The sequence below is a fragment of the Alexandromys fortis genome, unplaced genomic scaffold, assembly GCF_014885135.2.
Source record: "Alexandromys fortis isolate MF-2015 unplaced genomic scaffold, M_Fortis_MF-2015_v1.1 scaffold_186, whole genome shotgun sequence".
Classification (NCBI taxonomy): domain Eukaryota; kingdom Metazoa; phylum Chordata; class Mammalia; order Rodentia; family Cricetidae; genus Alexandromys; species Alexandromys fortis.
This window is the reverse complement of record NW_026068067.1, coordinates 1056383-1079831: the sequence shown is the minus strand read 5'-3', so window position 1 is coordinate 1079831 and position 23449 is coordinate 1056383. Positions and strand designations below refer to the sequence as shown.

The window sequence follows — 23449 nt, the reverse complement described above, 5'->3', positions numbered from 1 at the left end:
ACCACGGCTTCAGTTTTCCTCCAGAGGATCCAACTGGTGGGGAGCTGTAGGGTGTGAGGGTGCCCCTTGGCTTCCATTGTCCTCCTCTGCTGGGCGTTGTGCTAGGTGCTGGGGAGACCTTAGGGAACCAGGTTCACTGCTTGGCCTTCGCCCACACGCCAGCGTTAAGACAATCAAGCACTGACACCGTATACGTAAAGGTCACCTCATGAGTGCTCGGTTTCTGTTAGACCAAGTGCTGCCATGGCCGCAGCAGGAACTGTAGAAGGCTCCACTGAAAAAGACTACAGGATGCAGGAATGGACTGGGGAAGGTGGGAGAGGGAGAGCTTTCTTAGCTGAAGATCGGGGTTTGAAAAGAACTTGGGCCGGAAAGAGACTTAGTGTTGTGGAGATGAACTCAAGGTGGGTGAGCGCACACAGCGAAGGATAGTGACCAGAAACAGGAACAGGGAAGGCTAGTTCTGTGGATCCTAGAGACTGTGCTGGGGATTCAGGTCAGCCTAAGAAGGCTAGGGAGCCATTGCCACCTCCGTAAAGGGAGGGAGGCCCCACGACTCAGTCAGTATTCAGTTCAACGTGGGCCTTGCCAGGAAGAGCCAAGTAAGAGGAAGTGAGGGAGCACGTAGGAGGAGAGAGAAGAGCTGGCTCAGACTGGGAGGCCGTCAGGAGGGCACGGGCGTGTGGACTGGAATCGGTGGTTACACGGCTGAAGAGTCCACAATGGCATGAGGGTGGGCGGACTGGAATCCGTGGTTACGTGGCTGAAGTCTGAAATTCTAGGCTTGGGGAAAGGGCTCGTGGCCTCCTGGGCTTTGTTTGTCGGCTTGTTTTGTTTCCTCTTTAGTGCTGAGGGTCAAACCTGGCCCTCGGTATACTAGGCGAGTGCTGGGCCACTTAGCTGCACGCACCTTGGTCCTCCATTCACGTTTGGTGTGTTTCTCTCTGGCTCCGGTTCTGTGCTAAGTGCCATTAGCTAGTGTATTCTTCCTACGTGAGCAGCTGTTATTATCCTTTCTGTCTTACTGGGGGCCTTTGTCTCCTGAGCTCACAGGCTCTTGTTTTGATGTTGAGTGCTTGTTTCCCAAAGCCTTTCAAATAGATAAGTTGATCTCCTACCTCCTGGAACCCCTGAGGAAGTTGGCCCAGAGAGAGTGAGATGTCAGGCTCCCCATTCTGGTGGGATTCCCGCAGCAAGGAACTGAACCTGCTCGCTGGTGGTGCCATTTCAACAGTCTTCTCTTTAGAAGTCCGTCCAGCCGTTGTGGGCAACTGATGGTTACTGATAACGTAGTTTAAATGAGATTATCAGGGTGAGGTCAGAATAATTCTAGGGCAGGAGCAGCTGGGATACTGTTTTTAGGAAGGGATTGGTTGGTTGGTTGGTTGGGCTTTTGGAGACAGGATCTCACAGTGTAGCCCAGGCTGGCCTCATGGTCATGCCTCAGCCACTGCTGTTATTGAACATGTTGCTCCACACCTGTCAAGTGCCCAGTCCTCTACTACATGCCATACATAAGTCAAGAGCTTTAACACATGTGCTTTGTACTGCCCACTTCAGCTCTCGTGTTCAGGCTAAGGAAACGGAAGCAGGCAGCAGGGCCCCTAGTGGAGAGAGAGAGCTGGGGCTGGGCCGCCTCAGGCTTGTCTGCTCGTTGCCTCTGGAAGGATGAGAAGCAGCAGGGCCCCTGTAGATGTTACCTTTTGTTGTAGACGATCCTGAAGCTCCTGGTCTCTGGGGGCGGCAAGTCCCGGACAGGCGTGATGATCCCCATCCCCCAGTACCCCCTCTACTCCGCGGTCATCTCCGAGCTGGATGCCATCCAGGTGAACTACTACCTAGACGAGGACAACTGCTGGGCCTTGAACGTGGACGAGCTCCGGCGGGCGGTGCGGCAAGCCAAGGACCACTGTGACCCCAAAGTTCTCTGCATTATCAACCCCGGGAACCCCACAGGTCTGCGCGTCACTCTCTTACCGCTTTCTCAGGGGCTCGGAGGGGCTGGTGTGTGGATGCTTGGCCACTAAAGAACTGAGGGACGCAGGTCCTGTCTGTGCCAGTTTCCTGATTCATTCCACATTTGCTAACCGCTATGGAGCTCGCCTCAGGCCACCTCAGGAGATGAGAAGCAGGCAGTTTTTTGCTTTCTTTCTTGTTCTTTCTTTCCTTTTCTTTTTTTGTTTTTCTTTTTGAGGGTTGTGTTACCAACAGGACCTGCTCTTTTTCATAGTCTACCTCCATTTGTAAAGTCTCATCTCCTCGAGGTTCTGCACACAAACGTCACCCTCCAACCCGGAGCACAGCGCATTTACTTCCTCTTATTTTTCTCGCTGGGTTTCAGAGTGCTGGTGTGTGGAGTTTGGCTGTTCCTTTGAGAAGAAAATGCCATATTAAAAACAAACAAACAAAAAAAAGCCTGTTTCTAGAAGTTGAAAAAAATGCCCCAAATTTTGCATGTTTTTCTTAGAAAAAAAAAAGTATCCAGTCCTGCCTGTTTTGACCCCCCAAGCTGCTGGTTCGTGTGGCTCCAGGGTTATTTGGATGAGAGAACAGGAACTCCCTTCTCTTTCTTTGTTGAGCTAAGTTGGAGTGGGGCCAAAATACATCAGAATTGATTGTGGAATCTGCTTCTCTGAAACGTGAGCTGATGCTTCAATAAGCTGAAAACAACCACTTTAATTCCTAAATGCAGCCAAGGTGCACCTGGTGCAAACACTGGTGTGCGTGCTCCTGTGCCTTGTAGCGGGATGAAGAGTCTAGTCTACCCATGATGCAGTTCAGGGAAACGGCACAGGACTCTGTTCTCAATTGGGCTTTGTGATCAGTATCACAAAGCGAGCTTGGAAAACCTCCCAGGTCAGTCCAGATGTCAGCGTTCTTAACCCTGAGAACTGCTTCTTTAGGACACCGGCTTCTAAACTTTGAGCTCGTTAAAGTACAGAAGGTGGACTCCGCTCACCCGTATTTTAATGACTGGGGTAGGGCTGGAGAACTGGCAGGTCCACCCAGTCCAAGATGACACTTCTGCTGATCCCAGGGCCGCACTTGGAACGGCAAGTCCGGCAGCATTTGTATGCTGAGTCGGCTCTTGAGTCAGTTCCTGTCTGTTTCTTTGGAGACAGTGAATTCCTATCTGGCCTGTACTGGCTGTGTCATCCAGGCAGACCTCAGAGTCACAGCAGCCTCACTCCTCCGCCTCTGAGTGCTGAGATTACAGGCATAAGCTATGTGCATGTCTTCTGAGTCAGGATTCTCTGCCCTGTAAATCTTTTTACCTCCCTGCCTGGGAGGACATACCTCCACCAAAGACTTGCCTGTTGTGAGTAAAGGGACTCTGTGAATGTGTATTATTATACGTAATTCTCTCTCTCTCTCTCTCTCTCTTTCTCTCTTTCTCTCTCTCTCTCTCTCTTTCTCTCTCTCTCTTTTGTTTGTTTGAGGTAGGTAGGGTCTCTCTGTGTAGTCTTGGCTGTCCTGGAACTAGCTCTTGTAGACCAGGCTGGCCTCAAACTCGCAGAGATCCGCCTGCCTCTGCCTCCCGAGTGCTGGGTTTATACGCCACCACCGCCCGGCTTTATAACCCTTATGAAGAGTGATTTATGAGTAAGCACCATCCGCCCTTCTTCTCTGAGGCCTTAATGTTTGGAAATCAGTCAGCTGCTAGGGGAGGGTCGGCAGGAAAAGGAAACTTCCCAACTACATACCAGAACCAGCTCGGCTAAAGATGTCAACATAGCCAGGGTGCTTTGGGTTTCAAGAGAGAAACCTGGCTCAAAACTGAAATGAGACATAAGACGTCTCGTCATAAAGCGGTCATCTGAATCAGCTTTCGTGTGGGAAGTGCCTCAGTTCACATCTCAGCACTGCTGTCCTCTGAGTCGGATTCCTTCTTAGAATCTGTCCTTGGGGGGCCTTCAGCAACTCCATCCCTTGCTCATCAGGTGAAACCTTAGAGTCCATCTTTCCCTGTGATTTCACTGGGAGTCCTAGTGTAGGTACTTACTGGCCCATCTCCGAACCAGTCAAATCACTAGGACTTTGATAAGACAGATCTTTCCTTTATTCACTCAGAAGTCCTTCTTGGGCTGGCCTCGAACTTGTATCTCTCCTGCTTCAGCATACAGTGCTTGGATTAGAGGTGTGTATCTAGGCCAGGACCTTTTATCTCCTGCTGTGCGGTCTTCACAAGGCAGCCGTGGTATGCTGCAGGAGGGAGGAGGTAATCACAGATGTTCCTATCCGTTTGTAGGGAATTGCTTAGGCCCATCCTCTGGTGTGCTGCTCTTAGGGGCCGGCTTTTTGGACCTGTAAGCAAAGTTGAGTCTTATGTCTCCCCCAGGTGGGCATAACATGGCCCCTATAAAACCACGTAAATTATTCTCCATAACTTTTCATGTTTGTCTCTTCAGTGTCTTCATGGCTGTGCCCTAGTGATTGCTGGATTCCGGGCCCGGGGTAAACATAAGCCAGTTTTTTATGTTCAAGTGTGCATTGTGTATACCAGTGGGATCTTTGCATCCCTTCAGTCTCCTTTCCGCCACCAGGCTGAGCCCATTTCAAGGCTCTGGTCCTTCAGTTTCTCTTTGTGTTCCCCTTAGCATTCTGTGGACACGTGTTTGCACATTCTGATGCTCACGTCTCTGCTTGCATTCCTGTAGGATGAGGTTAGGAGATCACAAGACCCACAGAAGGTTTGTCAGTAGGCTCTACCCACAAAGAGGTCAGCCCCTGTCTGCGAGAGTAATGCTGGTTCCGTATAGAAACCAGGGCCTGGCACTCTGCTGGAGTCCCAGAGCCCTGAGCTCCCTGCTTAGGAAGCCTGGTTGGCACTCGATGGCCAAAGAAAAGTCACTCCCTTACTAAAGAAACTGGCTCATTGCTTAAGTAGTGGAAGGTAGAAATCTTGGCTGAATTATTATAAGATACATTTCTGTTTTTATAGATACTCTCATATCATTCCATAGATAGGTATATAGACTTTTTTTTTCTTTTTAGTCAAAAGGTAATAGTCTACATGCTTTTCTGATTTAGGGTGTTTATACATGCAGGAATAATACATGCATATATGTTTATGTTTGTGCATATATGCGTCACACAGCATAGATTTGCTGTACATACAATCAGCCCGATTGAGCACACCGGAAATCCCTGGTGTCCCACTCAAAATGAGGAGAAACTACAGGGGAAAGCTGCACCTCCACCCTCTTCCCCTTTGCCCTCTGCTCTGGTGGTGTGCCCGTAGGCTGCTGACTTAGCCATCCTGCCGTTTGCAGCCGTTCTCTGACATGCGTGGTGGGTGTCTTCCCTGCCGGTGTGGAGGCACGTCCTGAAGGAAGCCAAAGAGAACCGCAGTGTGCTCTCTCAGGGTCCCCAATGGGGCCAGTTCTCTGCAGTAGCCGTTGGCAGGGGACAGCAGCCTGGCTCGTTCATTTGGTATTCTGCAAGGACCGCTTTGAACACTTGCCAGCTTTGAGGGTAGATGATGAGCTGGGATGAGCCGGTCGCTTCCTTGTGGGCGTGTGCACCTGCCTTTCTGGGAAGACACCCACAGTTCTTCTTCAGTAACTCCAGCTCAGTTACCATATCAACCAGTGCAGTTTTTTGCATTGCTTGCTGCTGGTGCGTAGTAGAGGAGTCGTGGGGAGCTAATGAAGTTAACGCCTTTGTTTTATCTTCCTGCTCACTGTGACATGTTCGTGCCTTTCTGTCCTCCAGAAAAGACAAACACGTGTGCATACCTCAGTCGTAAGACTGACCAAAAAGCTAGGTGCGGAATACTTTTCCTTGCCCATGCCTGACGTCATTAAACTAGGCAGGAGTGGAGCCTGTAGGCACGACTGGGGCTTGGTTTCACTGCTCGGCAGAGCAACTTAGGAGGGCGGTCTCCTGGGATCTCCAGGGAACTTAGGACACCCAAGTGATTTGGGTGGGAGTATTACTTGGGGACAACTTCAGTAGCAATACAACCTACATTTTGGTTTTTTTGGGGATTTTGTAGGCCAGGTACAAAGCAGAAAGTGCATAGAAGATGTGATTCACTTTGCCTGGGAAGAGAAGCTTTTCCTACTGGCTGATGAGGTAAGAGCAGTCCCAGAGATGGTGGGCAAGCTCAGAGAGGGAGGGGGCAAGCCTGCTCTTCTAGGGGAGGGATTCAGATCTGATCATTCTATAGCCAGAGAGAAGTTTCAAGGCAGAATGATTCTGGCAAGCAAAGATGAGGATGTACATTCTTAACCTATGAATTTGGACAACGAATTATCTCTCTGTTGACTTGGACTCTAATTATAGTGTACACACACACACACACACACACACACACACACACACACACACACATGTTCTCCATGTATACGGAGATAGGGAGAGGGAGACTGAGACTCTGCTATGTAACCCAGGCTACCCTAGAACTCACTGTGTAGCACAGGCTGGCTTTAAACTCACAGCAACCCTGGTGCTTCAGTCTCCCAGTGCTGAGAGCTTTAAAGTTGTCAGCTTTAAAGTTGCTTTCAACTTGGAGAATGATGATGATGATAATGATGATGATGATGATGATGATGATGATGATGATGATGATGGGGTCACAGGTCACAGGCTAGACCCTGGACTCAAATTATGTCTTCCGAATCCTTCTTTCATCTCTGTTGTCAGCCCCATATCTTTCCAGTCTAGCTTTGATCCTTGTGGTTCCAGTAAGTTTACACCTGATTGATTCAACTTGAGCCACGATTATTAAAACAATCACTGTCGTCTGGGGTTGTAATATGCAGATTGGCCAGACCTAGGCAAGGTGCAGGATGTCTGCCCTGCTCTTCCCCAACATCCACCCGGAAAGCCAGGGAGGGCCTTCCCGGAGGGAACTCCATGGGCTCCTACCTAAGAGCAGACTGTAGCTGCCCTGCGGCAGAGATGGCCGATGCCACTCCCCGTGTACAGTTCTGAGCTCTCTTGGTAGTTCTCACCTTCTGTCTCGGTTACTCTCCTACCGCCGGCGAGCCTGTGAGGACCTCGGGTCTGTAACTGTAATTTCTTGAACCCCAGTCGTGACTCCTAGGCTCACCCATTCTTTGTCCGCTCGGGAAGAAGGAAACTGAGGACCCACCGTGTTCCGTTGTCAGTTGATCTTCGTTGCTGCATGTTTTCTGGTTAACCATAGCTTCGAGCTACTATTTTCTCTCCTCCTTGAGCACCCTGCAATATTACCACATTTAAATAGTCGTAATTAACCACGGACCTAAAAGCCTTAATTTCTAAAAGGAAAAAAAAAAAAGGCAACAGAGAGACCTCAGGATTAGGACTGGTTTGGGAGGAGGGCAGGGCCTCCGCTGTTGAGGTGGAAACTTGCCTGATTTTCTCACTGGTCCTGAAAGCCAGTTTCCCTGGCTATGGAACAGACAGGGTGGTACTTGTAGGCCGTGAGTGCCAGATCTAGACACGGGAGAACAAAGCGCGTGGGCCCTGCTCTGGCAGAAAGAGCAGAGGCGAAGACAAATGGTTCCAAACCTGGTAAGTGGCATAAAGCACACCTGACAGCGTGTACCCCTAAAACAGAGAAAGCGGAGGACAGACGGCTGGCACTTTGCGTCACTAGACAAGTGAACAGTGCTTTAGGAGAAGAATCTGTGTGGGAGGCTGGGAGTACCCGGTACCATTACTGACCCGATGTTTCAAACAGGCAGGCTGGAGATTGGGTATGGGAAGCGTAAGGAATGTCAGGGAAGCATCCAGCCTGAGGCTTTTCCCTTGCTTGGTCTGGAAGGTTCCTTCAGGTACATTCTGGCTTATCTGTGGAAGTAGCCTTGGAAGCTGTGCTGGTTGGTTTGTTCAAGGCTGGACTTTGTGACCTACCTCTGACCCACAGGTTCACGCGGTGCCTGTGCACCCCTCTTGGGTGTGGACCCTTGGCTGCTCTCAGCCACAGCCTGCGTTTGTCCAGGCCTTCCAGGAGAACTCAGTGCCCTGTCATGTTCCCGCTGCAGGTCTATCAGGACAACGTGTACTCTCCTGACTGCCGCTTCCACTCCTTTAAGAAAGTGCTTTACCAGATGGGGCACGAGTACTCCAGCAACGTGGAGCTCGCGTCCTTCTACTCCACCTCCAAGGGCTACATGGGCGAGTATGTCGGCCTCCCCTCCTCTGCCGCTGCTGGCGGGCCTGCTGTCCCAGCTCTGCTCCCTCCTTTCTGCCTGCTCCTCTGCTTGACCCTGTGGCCCACGGCTTGGAAAGCAGCCCCTATCCTTGGCTGCAGCTCTGAGAGTCAGGAGGCAGACAGGCTGCACCTCCCTGGCAGATCTAGTGAGTGGTGTAAGAGCAGGGGCTCAAGTGACCTGCAGCTGTGTTTAGACCAGACTCTGGGTAAGGGACAGATATGAAAACAGTTTCCCGTAGCAGCTCTGAGCCTGGGATCTTCTGCTCTGACCCTGACTAAAGTCTGAGGGGCCAGTGAAGAGAGGAGCTGGGTGGACAGGTACCAAGCTCCGTGTCCAAGGCTGCCTTCGCACAGGATTGTAAGGCCGAAGGACCAGTCTGAGGCCCATCTTTGTTTATTTGACTAGGATTCACTGAGCACCCCGAGTTTGTAGCACTGTAACATATATGTAACATACATGTGGCACTGTAACATACATGTAACATACTTGGCTAATGTTATTGAGGAGTGAAGCACAAAGAGGAAGGTCACGTGGCAGGTGGAGAGCTGAGGTCCCAGAGGAGGTAGACATGCCGGAAGCTGGGACTGGAGTTGCAGGAAGGGAGACATTTGGAGGAAGAACGTCCTGGGCAGAGGGAATGGCATATGAAGTCTGAAGGAATATTTTGCCTAGGTCAACGGAACCGTCTCCTTAGATTGTTCTTGACTTAATTTGATGTAGACTAGTATGTGGATTAGGTTTCAGGGTAAGCGGCTGTAATAAAATGGCCCTAAAATATAGAGGCTCCAAAAGGGTGAAAATCTATCTATTTTTGACATAATGCTTCAAAGAATCCAGGAAAACAAGGCTGCTCCTTGGGGTCATTCGAGGACCGTGGCTTGCGAGTCTGCTTCCTCAACACATGGTCTCCATCTTTAGGGTGAGGGCTGTCTGTAGTCTCTGTCTCCGGCTCCCCAGAAACAGGAAGGGAAGAAAGGAAGGGGAGCACTTGCTTTTCTTTGTAGGAAAGTGTCCTCATCCCAATACCTGTTTCCTTACCCCTGGCAAGAGCTCAGCCACAGCTGCCAGCCTGGTACTCAGGGTGTGGCGGTACAGAATCTGCCTTCCTGTAACTGGTGCTCCCTCTCGCTAATTCTGCAGGTGCGGCTACCGAGGGGGCTACATGGAGGTGATTAATTTGCACCCTGAGATCAAAGGGCAGCTGGTAAAGCTACTGTCGGTTCGCCTTTGTCCGCCGGTGTCTGGACAAGCCGCCATGGACATCGTCGTGAATCCCCCTGTCCCAGGCGAGGAGTCCTTCGAGCAGTTCATCAGGGTGAGTCCGCGTGACCCAGCTGCGTTCCTGACCAGCCACATTTGATGGTGTGTCTGTGGGTGTCCATCCACGTCCATCCCTCAAGGGTCACTCATGATGTCTCTTGGTGGCTGAACCACTCTCATGAGTTAAGTCCAAAAGTGCAACAGAGTGTGTTTAGAAGTGGGAAGAATGCTCTCTTCTTTCTCGCCTGTGTGCATTGTAAGTGGGGAGGATCCCAGGAGAGCCCCGTGTCTGGCAGACATTTTTGTTACTAACCTGAAAAGAAGAGGAAGTAGATAGGCACAGAGTATCGGTTTAAAAAGCAACAATAAAACCATTTTAGATGGTACAATCTAAAAGTCAGTTCCCAGAAGGTATAACTCTCTCTCTCTCTCTCTCTCTCTCTCTCTCTCTCTCTCTCTCTCTGCAGAGGCTATAAGGGGGAGATTTGCTTGTTTGTTTTTTCAGACACAGGGTTTAATAGCCCTGTTTTTGAGTTCACGATCCTACTGGTTCAACCTCTTAAAGGCTAGGATTCCAGGCATACACTACCACACACCCCTTCCCCCTTCTCCTTCGCTCTTTCTCTTTCTAGTAAAATACAAACAACTAAAACTTTTGCTCTTTTTAAATATATGGTTCTAGCCTACTGTAGTGAATGCCTTTAATCCCAGCACTCAGGAGACAGAAACAGAAGGTCCTCTGTTAGTTTGAGGCCAGCCTGGTCTACATAGTGAGTTCCAGGCCAGCCAGAGCCACAGTGAGACCCTGTCTAAACAAACAGTTAGCTTCATTATGGAAAGACATTCAGATTGTGTGCAGCCATCTCTCCCTTCCATCTCAAGAACTCTTCCATCATCTCCAGCTGGAATTTCAGATCCAGTAAATGCATAGCTTCCTGGAAGCCAGTGTTCTACTAGGTCTCCATGAGTCCCCCTAACATGTATATGCAGAGGTGGAATTATACAATGTTTGCTCCTCTGTGCCTGGCTTATTCCACTTGGCGCAGTGTCTCAGAAGAGCAGAAGTCTCTTTGGGATTAAGGACTGGGTCGTATGTCATTGTATGGCTGTGCACCTTTTGTTTTATCTGCTCATCTTCAGGACCTACCTTTGGCACAGTAGTACTTGCCGAAAGTCCGATTGATTCTATTCCGGCTGTGGACGCTTTTCCAGCTCTGCTGACTCTCTTCTCTCTGGGTCTGTGTCCGCAAACACCACACTGACAGAGACTGCAAAGGGGTAGTCCCTGGATGACATGATGGGACTGGGCTGGTCTCCAGGAGGACCCATGACTCTCATAGATGTGTTTCTAGGATATTCCTTCCAGTCAGGTCCATTTAGATTGATGAATGAAAAAAAATGCCTGGGAACTGGAGAGATGACTCAACAGTTAAGAGCACTGGCTGCTCTTCCAGAGGTCCTGAGTTCAGTACCCAGAAACCGCAACCATCTGTAATGAGATCTGGCGCCCCCTTCTGACCTGCAGGTGTACATGCAGACAACTATACATAATAAGTCTTTCAAGAAAAAGGCAAGAAAGAAAGAAAAAAAAGAAGGAAAGAAAGAAAGAAAAAAGGAAAAAAATTCCCAGCCGGGCAATGGTAGCTCATACCTTTAATCTCAGCACTCAGGAAGCAGAGGCAGGTGGATCTCTGTGAGTTTGAGGCCAGCCTGGTCTACAAGAGCTAGTTCTAGGACAGGCTCCAAAGTTACAGAGAAACCTTGTCTTGAAAAATAAAAAAAAGAAAAAAAAAGAAAGAAAAGAAAAAAAAATCCCCGCAGAAAGCCCTGTCTATCTGTCCCTATCCACCCCTTCCCCTGCCCTGTTTACTGTGCTATGCATACACAGCTCATTTCTGTCAATGTGTTCTATTACCTATATGTTGGAAGTACAGCCTTCCATAGCCTTACCTAGGGTTATTGATACTTGTGCTTTCCATCCATCATCAGGAAAAAGAATTCGTTCTTGGTAATCTGGCCGAGAAAGCGAAGCTGACAGAAGATCTGTTTAACCAAGTCCCAGGGATTCAGTGCAACCCCTTGCAAGGAGCTATGTATGCTTTTCCCCGGATCCTCATTCCTGCCAAGGCTGTGGAGGCTGCTCAGGTCAGTGGAGGGTCGGCTGTCTTCCTGGCTTTGCTTGAGCTGTCTGGGTCATGGTTGGCGTTTGCTTTGGTGAGCAGCGCTGCTGGCCTTAGGGGTTCTGAACTCTGTGGGCCTCTTGGACAGATGCAGTTTACCATGTGTCTTCGAATGTCTGGGCCCCAGAACCATCTTCTTGACCGTGACCTGATATCCTGCTTTATTTTGCAGGCAGGACCGGGGGAAGGAAGGGCTCAGGCACAGAAAAGAGGGCCTGGCATTCCGCATTCTGGTTCTGTTTGGCTTTGATCGCTCCCTCTTGGGGTCTTGATTGCCCAGGTGGGACCGCACTAAGTAGCTCACGTTGGCGCTGAATTCAAGTCATTCTTGTTGAAGATTCTCAAGTGCTGGGATTATAGGTGTGAACCAAAACCGGCTCTGGTTTTGGTTTTAATATGTGCGGGTCTAGTGTAGAGCCAGACAGGAATCTCAAGTTCTGTCCTCCTCCCGCAGGCCCATAAGATGGCCCCAGACATGTTTTACTGCATGAAGCTCCTGGAGGAGACCGGCATCTGTGTCGTGCCTGGCAGTGGCTTTGGGCAGCGAGAAGGCACCTACCACTTCAGGTACAATATCTTCTGTGGAGGCGGGTGGTGTTGGTCTCTGGCTTGTCCAGGGCAACTTGGGTTCCTGTTTTAGAGACTGAGGGGTCTGAGCCTCTGTTCTCCTTGAGCAATCCCACCATGGCAAGCTGAGACCCTGTCAGAGAGAAGGAAAACAGGTACACTGCACAGCCGTCTCCTGAGTGTTCCTGGGCTGTTCTCTCTGCCGCCTCCTGTCCCTGTCACACTCCGTGCTTCTGGGTGCGCGGGGCAAAGCCTATGTTAGTTAGGTTTCTGTTACTGTTGTCAGCCCCATGATGGAAAGCAACTCGGGGAGGAAGGTGTTTATTTGGTGTACAGGTTACAGTCCACGGTCAGGGGGAGCCAGTGCTGGACCCTGCAGGCAGGACCTGAAACCGCGACCACAGAGGAGCCCTGCTCACTGGCTTGCTTTCCATGGCTCGCTCACCCTGCTTTCTTATATAATCCAGGACGTCTGCCCGGGGATGGCACTGCCCATGCCTGGCTGGGCCCTTCCATATAAATCATCAGGCCAGTCTGATAGAGTTATTTTCTCAAGTGAAGTTCTTCCCAGATAACACTAGCTTGTGTCAAGTTGGCAGAAAAAGCAACCAGGACAGCCTGGCGCAGGGCAGGTGCTCTGTAGCCCCTTGGCTGCACTATGGCCGTGGCACTACCCTAGGCCCCAAAGGCTGCTAAGGCATCGCGCTGACACAGAGGTAGCTCCACATTCTGAGAGGCTGTTCACAGCCATGCCTGGTCCAGCCCTGGAGAGACATGAGCACGGATTCCTAGAGCTGTTCCGATTCCCAGAGCTGTTCGGCAAGGGTTCCTCCCCAAGGCCAGCTCTGTTCAGAATCCGATCATTTCTTCCCCGCTCCTGTGGCGCTGTATCTTGTAGCAGATGCTAAAAAAAGAAATGTCATGAGTGGCTGGCACCTGGAGCCAAGTCTTTGCTTAGTCAGAGGACGCAGGTTGTGCCCTAAGAGGCACTGCCTACCTGACCCTTTTACCTTTGGTCAGGGTCTCTGCTGACCCTGAAATGATCCACCCAAAATGTAGAGCTGAGATTGCGGTGTAGCTTGGTGGTCGATCATACGACGAGTGTGAGTCCCGGGTTCCATGCCCCGCGTGCCACCCAAAGTGCTGTTGAGCCGGGAAGCCTGTTGTAGGGACCAGAGGGAGAGCTGGGTTACTGTGGCAACTGGAGATGTCTGTGAAGTGAAAGCTGAGATGTGAGGCTGGCTTCCTGTCAGAAGCCGGATCCTGGAACACACATGCACACCCAAAGAGTCAAATGTTTAATTTCTGGAGAAGGAAAAAAAAAAAAAGAGTAAGAGTCATGCTCTAGGAATAGAAAATAGTTTGGCCATTTGCCTAGCATCCATGAAACCCTGAATCCAAACTCTAGCACCACAAAATGAGGAGGGGAGGAGGTCATATTCTAGAAAGTTCTATACTAGTCAGAATGTGGTGCCCTAGCTGGATGTGGTGGTGCATGCACTTTAAGATGCTGAGGCAAGAGAATTACTGTAACCTCAAGGCCAGCCTGAGCAGCAGCATGAATTCCAGAACAGCCAGTCCCATATGAGACCTTGTTTTATAAAGAAGGAAGAAAAGGTGGGGGTAGAGGGGCAAGGGAGAGTCCCAGGCAGGTGGATCTCTGAGTTCAAAGCCAGTCTGGCCTACATAGCAAGTTCTAAGGACAGCTGGGGCTACATACAGAGACCCAGTCTTAACAAGAACAAAACCCAACAAGCAAAACAATGGTGCTGGCCTTCTGCAGTAATGAAAGATACATTTTGGTGAGTTGATCCAGTTCGTTGCTTTAGTAGACAGCTCTCACCGTAGTGAAAATGTCTGTGTACAAGCCACTGTGGAGGTATGTGTCTATATTCCCAGCTTCCTGGAGGCTGAGGCAAGAGGGTTGCTGAGGCTCAGGGCTTCATGGCTCTTCTGGATAGCTTGTGAGATCGGGAAGAAGGCCTAGGGGAGACAGTAGTTTGACAAATGAGAGGCTCTCTCTAAATCAGACAATGTGGGGCTGTGTGTCTGCACAGGGACCTCCCGACCTCGTCTTCACTCAGCAGTGCAAGGAGTGTTGTTGTTCACCCTATGAACAGCCCGGCTGATGGTGCTCTCTTTCCTGACAGAATGACAATTCTCCCTCCCGTGGAGAAACTGAAGACAGTGCTCCATAAGGTCAAAGATTTTCACCTCAAGTTCCTGGAGAAATACGCATGAGGACGCCTCAGGCGCCGGAGGGTCTCGGTCCCGATCCCACCCAGGCCTTCCTCTTGGACTCTGCCTCAGACCTCATGCAGGCCGTCAGCCGGTTCATCATCATGTTTCCCAGGAGACTTTCTTTGTGCCTTGAGCAAACAGTGATTTTGCAATGTCTCGCAGGCCCTGTTGTTTTTTTTAAATGCAGCCAAAGTAGAGTCACCTTGCTCGGCAGATGTGGCTGGGATTCTCTGAATCACCTATACTTCTTGTGTTCGGAAAGTTCCTTTGGGTTTTGAACAGCCAGGGTACATTGAAATGAGAGCGTTCTTACCTACAGAAACAAGCAGGTGTTGGGAATGTGTGACTTTACATGGTGAGGACCGGAAGCCCAGAAATCAACAGTGAGATCCCTTAGCAGCGTGGAGACATATGTTTTGAACAGTAAACCTTCAAGTCCGGCAAGCACCCAGAGAAAACTTGTCATTCTGGTCTGGATATAGACAGCTCCTCACAGACCAGAATACTGAAGTCAGTAGTGAAACGGGGTCACATCAGATTCCAGGCTAGATTGTACTGAACACAGCGTTGGCAGGGGCCATGACCTTGGTCAGAGGTCCTGAGGGGAAGTGGGGGAAAACAGGCTGCAAGTTGAGCTGGGTCTTCTGAGCCGCACGGCAGGTGCGGGATGACTCAGCACCCTGAGCTCTGTGCATGCTTTTGCTGAGACCTTGGTATAAAACGTCTCCCGGGCTGCAGGGACACCAGGGAGAGCCCTGAAATATCTTGGTGACGCGAGGATCCATCCCACTTGGTTACCTAGGGACAGTCTTCTCCCAAGGGCTTGTCTGAGCCTTTGTACCGACTGCCCTCTGCTGGTGGCAGTAGAGATAAGCAAAGGCTGAGAAGTGCCCTACATTAGGAGCAGGTGGATCTTTTTAAAAATCTGAAGTGCAGCCCCTGCAGGTCTTCTAACTGTGTCAAACTAAATTTGCCTCATTTTGTGACTGTGATTGATGACAGTGCCCGCTCCACCAGCTGCCAGGAAGGGGTGTGCAGTCTGAGTCAGCAAACTTCTCCTGCAGCAGTTTCCTGCCTCCCTCCCCATCTCTGGACAGGGTCCCACGTCATCAGCCATCCCTCCGTGTCACAGTAGCCGGCCACCAAGCAGGCATAGTCCTTAAATACCGCACCTGGGTGGAGCCAGGTGCATGCCAAGGAGACAGGTGCTACAGGGAACAGCAGGCCAGGTTTTCCTCCCCAACATCCCTTGGCCGGTCTACCTTCATGAGACGTGAGGGAAGCCGTGACCGGCTCAGGGGCCCATGTACCCAGTGAGTCTGGGGGAACGCAAGGAGCTAGAGAGCGATGCGCAGGGCGGTGGGGTCCTGTGCTGTGATTTCACACTGGGCCTCTGCAGGGGGTGCAGTTTTTAAAAGAGCTTCAAGCTGCTAACATGAGATTACTGTGAAGGAAGCAGCCACGGTCTTATCAAAATGAAATGTTCTGGAACTTTCCTTAAAGGGTTGAAAAGGTAGCGTGTATGCTTGCAAGGCATATACATTCTGAGATATCTCAATGAATGGTTAACTAGAAGCTAGACTATTTTTTATATTTTTGTAACAATTGCTTTTTTCATGTTGGGGGAGTGGGAGGGTTAGTATTTATAGTCCTAACAAGTCCAATAATTTTTATAAGTCTCTTCAGATTATAAATAATCCTCCAAATTTTGCAATGTTTACATGTTTTTTTTAAAAAGATGATAAATATGCTACGTTTGCTTTTTAAATAAAAGCTTAGGTGTTCTGAGAGATTAATAATGTCAGGTAGGAATACTGGTTGTGGCAGTTTGGGTTTTCCACAGAATCTGTTCCCACGCCTTTTCTCTCCCAGCGTCAGTGAACACAGTTGTTTGTCGTTTGGGGTTTCCCTTGGGAGTCGACTCCTATGAGGTTGCTGTTCCTCCAGAGACAGGGGTGGGTGGTGCTGTGGAAGCCTGGGCCAGGCTGGACCTGGGTCAGTGACACCCAAAGACATTGTTTGCGTTGGGTGCAAGGGCAGGGGCAGACCTGCCTGTTCTCCACTGTTTCCCGCCCCGGTTCTTCAGGCCTCCCTGACAGAGGTCCTCGGTAATAGCTGTGCCGGGAAGTTCTCAACAATAAACTATGTGCCCAGAATGGTGACTGTTTAGCTCTGTCGATTAATTCTGAGAGTTGAATGGGGATGAGTGTGACTCAAGTGCTATGCTTTTCTGCCAGCACGTGGGGCAGAGGCAGGCTGGGTGTCTGTGAGTTTGAGTCCTGTCTGTCTTATATAGTAAGACCCTGTCTCGAAAGAAAATAAAAACAAACAGTAGGTGAATAGGTGAGCGGACGTCAGCAGCTTATGTTTGTTCTAAACAGCAAATCTGTGTAAACACCCCAAACTTCAACCAACAGCTTCTGGTTAGGGTTCGGCCCTCAAGACAGAAGTTGCCAAGGTAGGGAAGCTTCAGGCCTCTGTGTATTTTTGCTTTGAATCAGGGTCTGGCTGTCAGGCTACCTAGCATAATACTACTGCTGTGTGCCTTGCTGACTTCAGACTCACTGTGCGCCGACGATGACCTTGGAGTGTGTCCCCTCCACTTTCTGAGAGAAGGCCTGCACCACCATCCCCTGCTCTAACAAGACATTAAAACGAACGTGGACTTGGGCTTCTGCTGGCAGTGGAGTGAGAACTGACAGAGCCCAGCAGTGGTGGCGCACAAATCCCAGCACTGGCAGGGGAGGGGGCAGAGGCAGGCAGAGTTTGAGGCCAGCCTGGTCTGCAGAGCAAGTTCAAGGACAGCCAGAGCCACACAGAGAAACCCTTTGCTGAAAACACACAAACACACGTCGCCTCATGTCTCTGTCATGCCTGGTTTTAACAAGTTAATTTTTTTTCTTCCAAACTACTTAAAAGTAAGTTTTAGACATTGACTATTATCCCTAGATAATTGAATGTGTGTTTTTCTCCTACCCCCCCCCCCCGCCCCCAGTGTTTTAGAGGTGGTGTGTAAGGCTGGACTAGATTCACCACGCATCCTCCTGCTTCAAGGTCGCCAGGATTATTGCTGTGCACCATGACATTAAGAAGTTCATTATGCATCCTTTGAAAGGACGTTGCTTATTTGTTTGAGAAGGGCCGTGTTATGTAGTGGCTGGTTTGGAACAGGCTATGTAGACAGTGATCTGCCTCCCAATTGTTAAGATTAATGCTGTTCACCACCTCGCCCTGTGCTTACGTGTGGGATTCTTTTCTTGTGGTGGTTGATTTGTTTGTTTTGTTTGTTTGTTTGTTTGAGACAGAGTCTCACTATGTAGTCCTGGCTGCCCTGGAACTTGTTGTGTAGACCAGGCTGTCCTCGAACTCACTGAGATCTGCCTGCCTCTGCCTCCCGAGTGTTGGGATTAAGGATTAAAGGGACGTTTTCATGACTTTAATGCCATTATCACATCTAACAAAATAACAAACTATATTGTGCATAACCCAGGTTATTGTCAGATTTTTATGAGTTTTTTTTTTTTTTTTACTTTTTTAGTGTGTACATGTATGTGCATATGTCACGGTACACATGGGAAGGTTAAGAACAGTTTTGGGGAGTGGGTTCTTTCCTTTTTCCATGTGGGTTCCAGGGACCGAGCTCAGATCATCAGGCTTGGCAGCAAGGACCTTTGTCCAATGAGCCATCGCGCTGGCCCCTTCCCTGTCTACCGCTAAACAACCAGGGCCGGCCCCAGCTTTGTTACCGCTCTGACAAAAGGACAGCTGCAACTGTAGACACACGGCCACCTCCCAGTTCTCTTAACTAAAAATTAAGCTCAAAGACAATTATTTACAGAGCACTTTTTCCACATGTATGGTAAGGCTGTCTGAAAACAATGGAAGCTTAACTGATAGGAACAACCACAAAGACTTCATTGGCTCTTAAAATCAGGAAACCAAGAGCGTACCTGGTGGCACAGGCCTGTACTCAGGAAGGTGAGGCAGGAGGATTGACAAGTGCTCAATGACGGGCTATACTAGAGTGAACCCCATCTCAGTATTTTTAAAATAACAGAGAGGGACAAGAGAGATGACCCAGCAGAAAAAAAGTATGCCCTGCTCTTCCAGAGAACCAGATTCAGTTCCTAGCACCCATGCAGCCAGCTCACAACTGCTGCAACGCCAGCTCCGAGGCCTGCGTTGTCACGTGTCGTCCTCTGTGGGCGCCTGCACTCTTGTGCACGTGCCCATGCAGACACACACATACTCATAGTTTTCAGAACTGAACTTTTAAAAAGCCATATTGGATGCATTAATAAATTATCCATCACTGACATCATCATGTCATAGAGCAGCGCGTTCTCTAGTAATCGGCTGTGGATTGATGGGTAGGGATGTCAGAGCTAACCCCTTTGTTTCTAATGGAGTAATTCTCACTTTGCACTCCCGACAGGTTCTTAGCGCCACCTGGCACCCAGGAATGCTAACCAGGCGGCCCCTCCCTACACACACTCTATACTATGGAAGATTGGTATTTCCCCTTCACGGCCCAGGTCTTTCTGGGTGACTGCCCCCGCTTGCCCTGGTAGGGAGCACTGAATCCGGAGCCTTGCGCGTGCTCCCTAAGCCTCGTCTCTGTGGACATGTTGGCAGTGCCACTGTCGAGGAGAAAATGGCTCTCCCTCAAGATTCCCAGTTGAGTATGTGACCAGTCCTGGCTAATCAATGCCCCCTGGCACACTGACCACAGTGATTAGCTCAGAATGACATGTAACACACATGAGATCAATAAGAGTCCCAGTCAAGATTTATCTTTTTTAAAAAAAATATTTATTTATTATATGTACAATATTCTGTCTGTATGTAATCCTGCAGGCCAGAAGAGGGCACCAGACCTCATTACAGATGGTTGTGAGCCACCATGTGGTTGCTGGGAATTGAACTGAACTCAGGACCTTTGGAAGAGCAGGCAATGCTCTTAACCACTGAGCCATCTCTCCAGCCCTCAAGATTTATCTTGGAAGCGTAGAGAGTTGCTGTTCTCCTGGGGAGGCTGGTGTGGCTCTTTGGATGATGTTGAAATACAGGGCCTTTGGAATTCAGACTTGAACTGGAATTTCTTCTTCACCATTGATCAAGTGACCTTTCTTGTTCCCTTTTAAACATCTATTTATTTTATATTTTACATGTGTGTTTGCCTGTGCGTATATTAAGTGTACCAAATGTGCACAGTGCCTGCAGCCTCCAGAAGAAGACATCAGATCTCCTGGACCTGGAGGTACAGATGTTAGCGAGCCACCATGTGTGTACGGGGAACTGAACCCAGGTCTTCTACAAGAGTAGCAAGGGCTCTCAAGTACTGAGCCATCTCTCCAGCCTCCTTTTGGAAATTTCTTAATCTCTGAGATGTGGCTTCCTTGCTTATAAACAAAATCAAAATCCTTACTTTATAGGTTGCTGTCAGTTTCCAATGAAAGAGCATGTATAAACACTAAATGCTGAGCTTGGTATGTATAAGTCATTCTATATGCGTTGCCTGTTAGACATGGTTCACACCAGCCTGTTAGCCCACAGCACTATTGTGCACTCATGAATTTACCTTTTCACTCTCAGTGTGTGTACAAATAAAGTATCTCTGGCGGGGAGGGGGCGTAGCCTGGGGTTTGATAAGAAAAACTTTTTCAGACATTTGGTCCCACTGACAGAAAATATGGCAGCCTCTGGCCCATGGGAGCAGGGAGTCATGGAAGCACACTCTTTAATCTCAGTGCTTAGGAGGCAGAGGCAGACGAATCTCTGAACTAGAAGCTAACCTCGTCTACATAGTGAGTTCCAGGCCAGTCAGTGCTAGGTAGTAAAACCCTGTGTCAAAAATAATAATAACTGGGCAGTAGTGGTGCACACCTTTAATCCCAGCACTTGGGAGGCAGAGGCAGGTGGAACTCTAAATCTGAGGCCAGTGTGGTCTACAAAGCAAGTTCCAGGATAGCCGGGGCTCTACAGAGAAACCCTGTCTCAAAAACAAAACCAAGCAAACAAGTAAAATACAAAAACTTTAAGAAGCACATAACCATAACAGGGAACTGGAGAGGTGGCTCAGCACTTAAGAGGACTTGGTGCTCTTGCAGAGGACCCAGGTTTGGTTACCAGCACCCACATGGCAGCTCACAACCATCCATAATTCTAGTTCCATATGATCAGATGCCCTCTTGATCTTTCAGTGGCCCTCAGAGGACCTCGACTCCTGGTGGTATCGGGATTGGCACAGGGTTGGTTCTGGGCTTTGAGTGGCTGGCTGACTGAATAAATACCTATCTTTTCTCAGCTACCTACCCAGCATTCTACTTGGCTGAATCCTGTACCCACCCTGCACTGCCCAGGCTCAATTTATTGTACTAATTGAGTATCACATAATGGGTTGGCATCAGCTTCTTCAGACATGTGACAACAGACGAGGTCTGGTATGTTAGAATCTGTTTATGTTGCTTTCACGGCGGGAGTCTTTGTAGGTCTTAGAGTTTAAAATCAACAAAGCAGTGTCTCTCTGTGCAGCTATTACATGATTCATTCTACCCATGAAAAAGAAAGTATAAGAGTCGAAATGTTTTTTTAATACCAGCAATGTGGTATTGGCTGTTAGTTTCTGGACGTTCCATGACTTACTTTAATCTTTGTTCAGGTCACAAATTCTGCAGTGTTCTCGTGTATCCTCTGAGGTAGACATCGTTACAGATCCCCATTTTATGGGTTTGATTCTATTATAAATTACGTCACAGTTTTCTATATTTAAAATTGTACTTAAGTACAGAAGCAAATAATCACTACTTGTTTGAGAAGTCAAGTATTTCAGCATGAGAGCCTTGATGGTTAAAAAAAAGTTTATAAAAAAAATTGCTGGTGTCCAGTACTGCAGGATGACGTCCATTTTAAAGGGATTTGAGAGCCAGGCATGATGACACAAGAGATTAGTCCCAGGATGAGGTGATGAAGTGGAGGAATCACTTAAATCCAGGGATTGGGGATCAGCCAAACCCCAGCTGGAAAAAAAAATTTCAAGCCTAGAATCCATAATCACAGCACTAGGAAAGCAAAGGCAGAGGGATCTTCTTTTTTTTTTTTTTTTTTTTTTTTCTCGAGACAGGGTTTCTCTGTGGTTTTGGAGCCTGTCCTGGAACTAGCTCTTGTAGACCAGGCTGGTCTCGAACTCACAGAGATCCGCCTGCCCCTGCCTCCCAAGTGCTGGGATTAAAGGCGTGCGCCACCACTGCCCGGCTTAGAGGGATCTTCTTAAATTCAAAACCAGCATGGGCTGCCTCTGTAGTTCCAAGTTGGCCACAGGACACACACACAAAAAGAAGAAACATGGTTTGTTCTGTCTGCAATCCTCCTATAATGAAGGGCTGTATTGTTCTTCTAGAATCTGTTTTCAGGTTATTATTTCAGATCACCCATATCTAAAATTTAGTTTAAGAAGAGCACGAAGCACTTCCATCAGTAAATATTTATTTACACTCTACTTTGTACCAGTATTCTGTGCACTAGGAAGTATTGTGTTTGGTTCTGCAGACTCAATCCAGTGCCTTACTCATCCAAGGCCAAGTCCTCTGCCACTGAGTTCCATGCCCAGCCCTAGAAACTTTACAGCCTGGTTCACAACCATTTATATATACCTCCATCCAGGGGAACTGACACCCTCTTCTGGCCTCCGCACAGACACCAGGCACATAGAACACAGCAGATGTGCAGCGGAAACATACACACACAAAATAAAACACTGGTTTAAAAAAAATAAAGAAGACCTAGTTCTCTTTCTCATCTTGTAAGATGGCAAGTGAGAAAGCCGGGAAGCCACACACAGGGTCTAGAAACTTGGAGCCACAGCTGGTATTCACGGTGTGGTTCAACAGAGTAACCCTACAGTGGAGAAGCCGAAGAGCGGATCCACCAGCGTTCTCTAGGAAAAGAACTGAAAGCATGAAAATGATTGTGGATTGGCTGGCATGAGAGGAATTGAGGAGGCCAATGAGGGCCAACAACACAGTAGCTCCTCGGTCCAGAAAGATGGTTACTTCAGAAGTCTCAGTCTGGCATTGGAAGCCTGCAGGATTAATTCCTGCACATCTGAGTTCAGAGGTCACGTAAGGATGCAGCAGCCAGGTCAGCAATGGGCCAGGCACACCCACTTAGCAAGAGCCAGTGCGGGTAGACAAGCAACACTGGTTTTCTTCTGTGCCAGCTGCCAGAGGGTGCTGCCTGCCCTGGGGAAGGGCTTCTTCCCTTATCCCTTCCCACGCAGACATGCCTACCCCGAGACATACTTCTTATTTACTTAAGATACCATCACGTGGACAATCTGGATTCACCACACAATGGGAAGTTCACTGAGGGGCACTGTTTGGGTGACATGGATGAAATGGGCAGACAGTCCCCATCTGCCATTCATTCGAGAGGCCCTGCACCAGAGGAAGTACTCAGCTGCTAACTGCAAAGTCGAAAATCAACTTGTTTTTGCTACTGTCACAAAACCAGTTGGTGAACAATGGCGGTGCCTAGGGTTAAGTCTTGCAAAATATCATCCTAAAATGTGCCAAGAAAAAAAACAAGTGTTGAGTTATGGGAAAATCCCTTAGTCAGTGTGAGGAAGCAGCATTTTGACATTGTTACTGAACTTGGTGGTTACAACTTGTGCCCCGAGTCTGGCTACTCGTTCTCAATAAACCAATAAAAAGAACCAAATTAACAGTGGAAAGCAGAAAAAGATCTATTTATTCAACGTGGCCACATTGGGAAGTGGGGCTGTTAATTTCACTGGTTGAGAATAAGACAAATACCACAGTCTGAAGTCAAAAAGCAAGCTTTAAATTCCGACCAGACCGATGAACTCTCTGGCCAGGTCCATCTCTGGTTTTCCAGAAAATGGCACCAAGTCACGTTTTGCAGGGGCTAAAAGCCAAACCCTTACTTCACTGCATTTCCCATGAGGTCCAATCAGAGGCAAGCAGACGGCCTGATGTACTTCCTGCTACTAGGGTACCTCCGCCTGTCAGTCAAGGGAAAGTGTGTATATTCTGA

At 48.9% G+C, this 23449-nt stretch overlaps 1 protein-coding gene across 3 annotated transcripts in view; it reads left to right on the top strand.

Moving 5' to 3' along the window:
• Gpt2 (glutamic--pyruvic transaminase 2) overlaps positions 1-16557 on the top strand; it is a 33370-nt gene extending 16813 nt beyond the window's left edge. For all 3 annotated transcript variants that reach the window (XM_050120678.1, XM_050120677.1, XM_050120679.1), the window contains 7 exons: positions 1713-1956; positions 5999-6078; positions 7977-8113; positions 9288-9462; positions 11397-11552; positions 12042-12154; positions 14305-16557. In XM_050120678.1, the coding sequence (XP_049976635.1) occupies positions 1713-1956; positions 5999-6078; positions 7977-8113; positions 9288-9462; positions 11397-11552; positions 12042-12154; positions 14305-14395 (996 nt within the window). In that variant the 3' untranslated portion in view covers positions 14396-16557. The remainder of the gene's footprint in view (positions 1-1712; positions 1957-5998; positions 6079-7976; positions 8114-9287; positions 9463-11396; positions 11553-12041; positions 12155-14304) is intronic.
• Positions 16558-23449: the final 6892 nt, after the last annotated feature.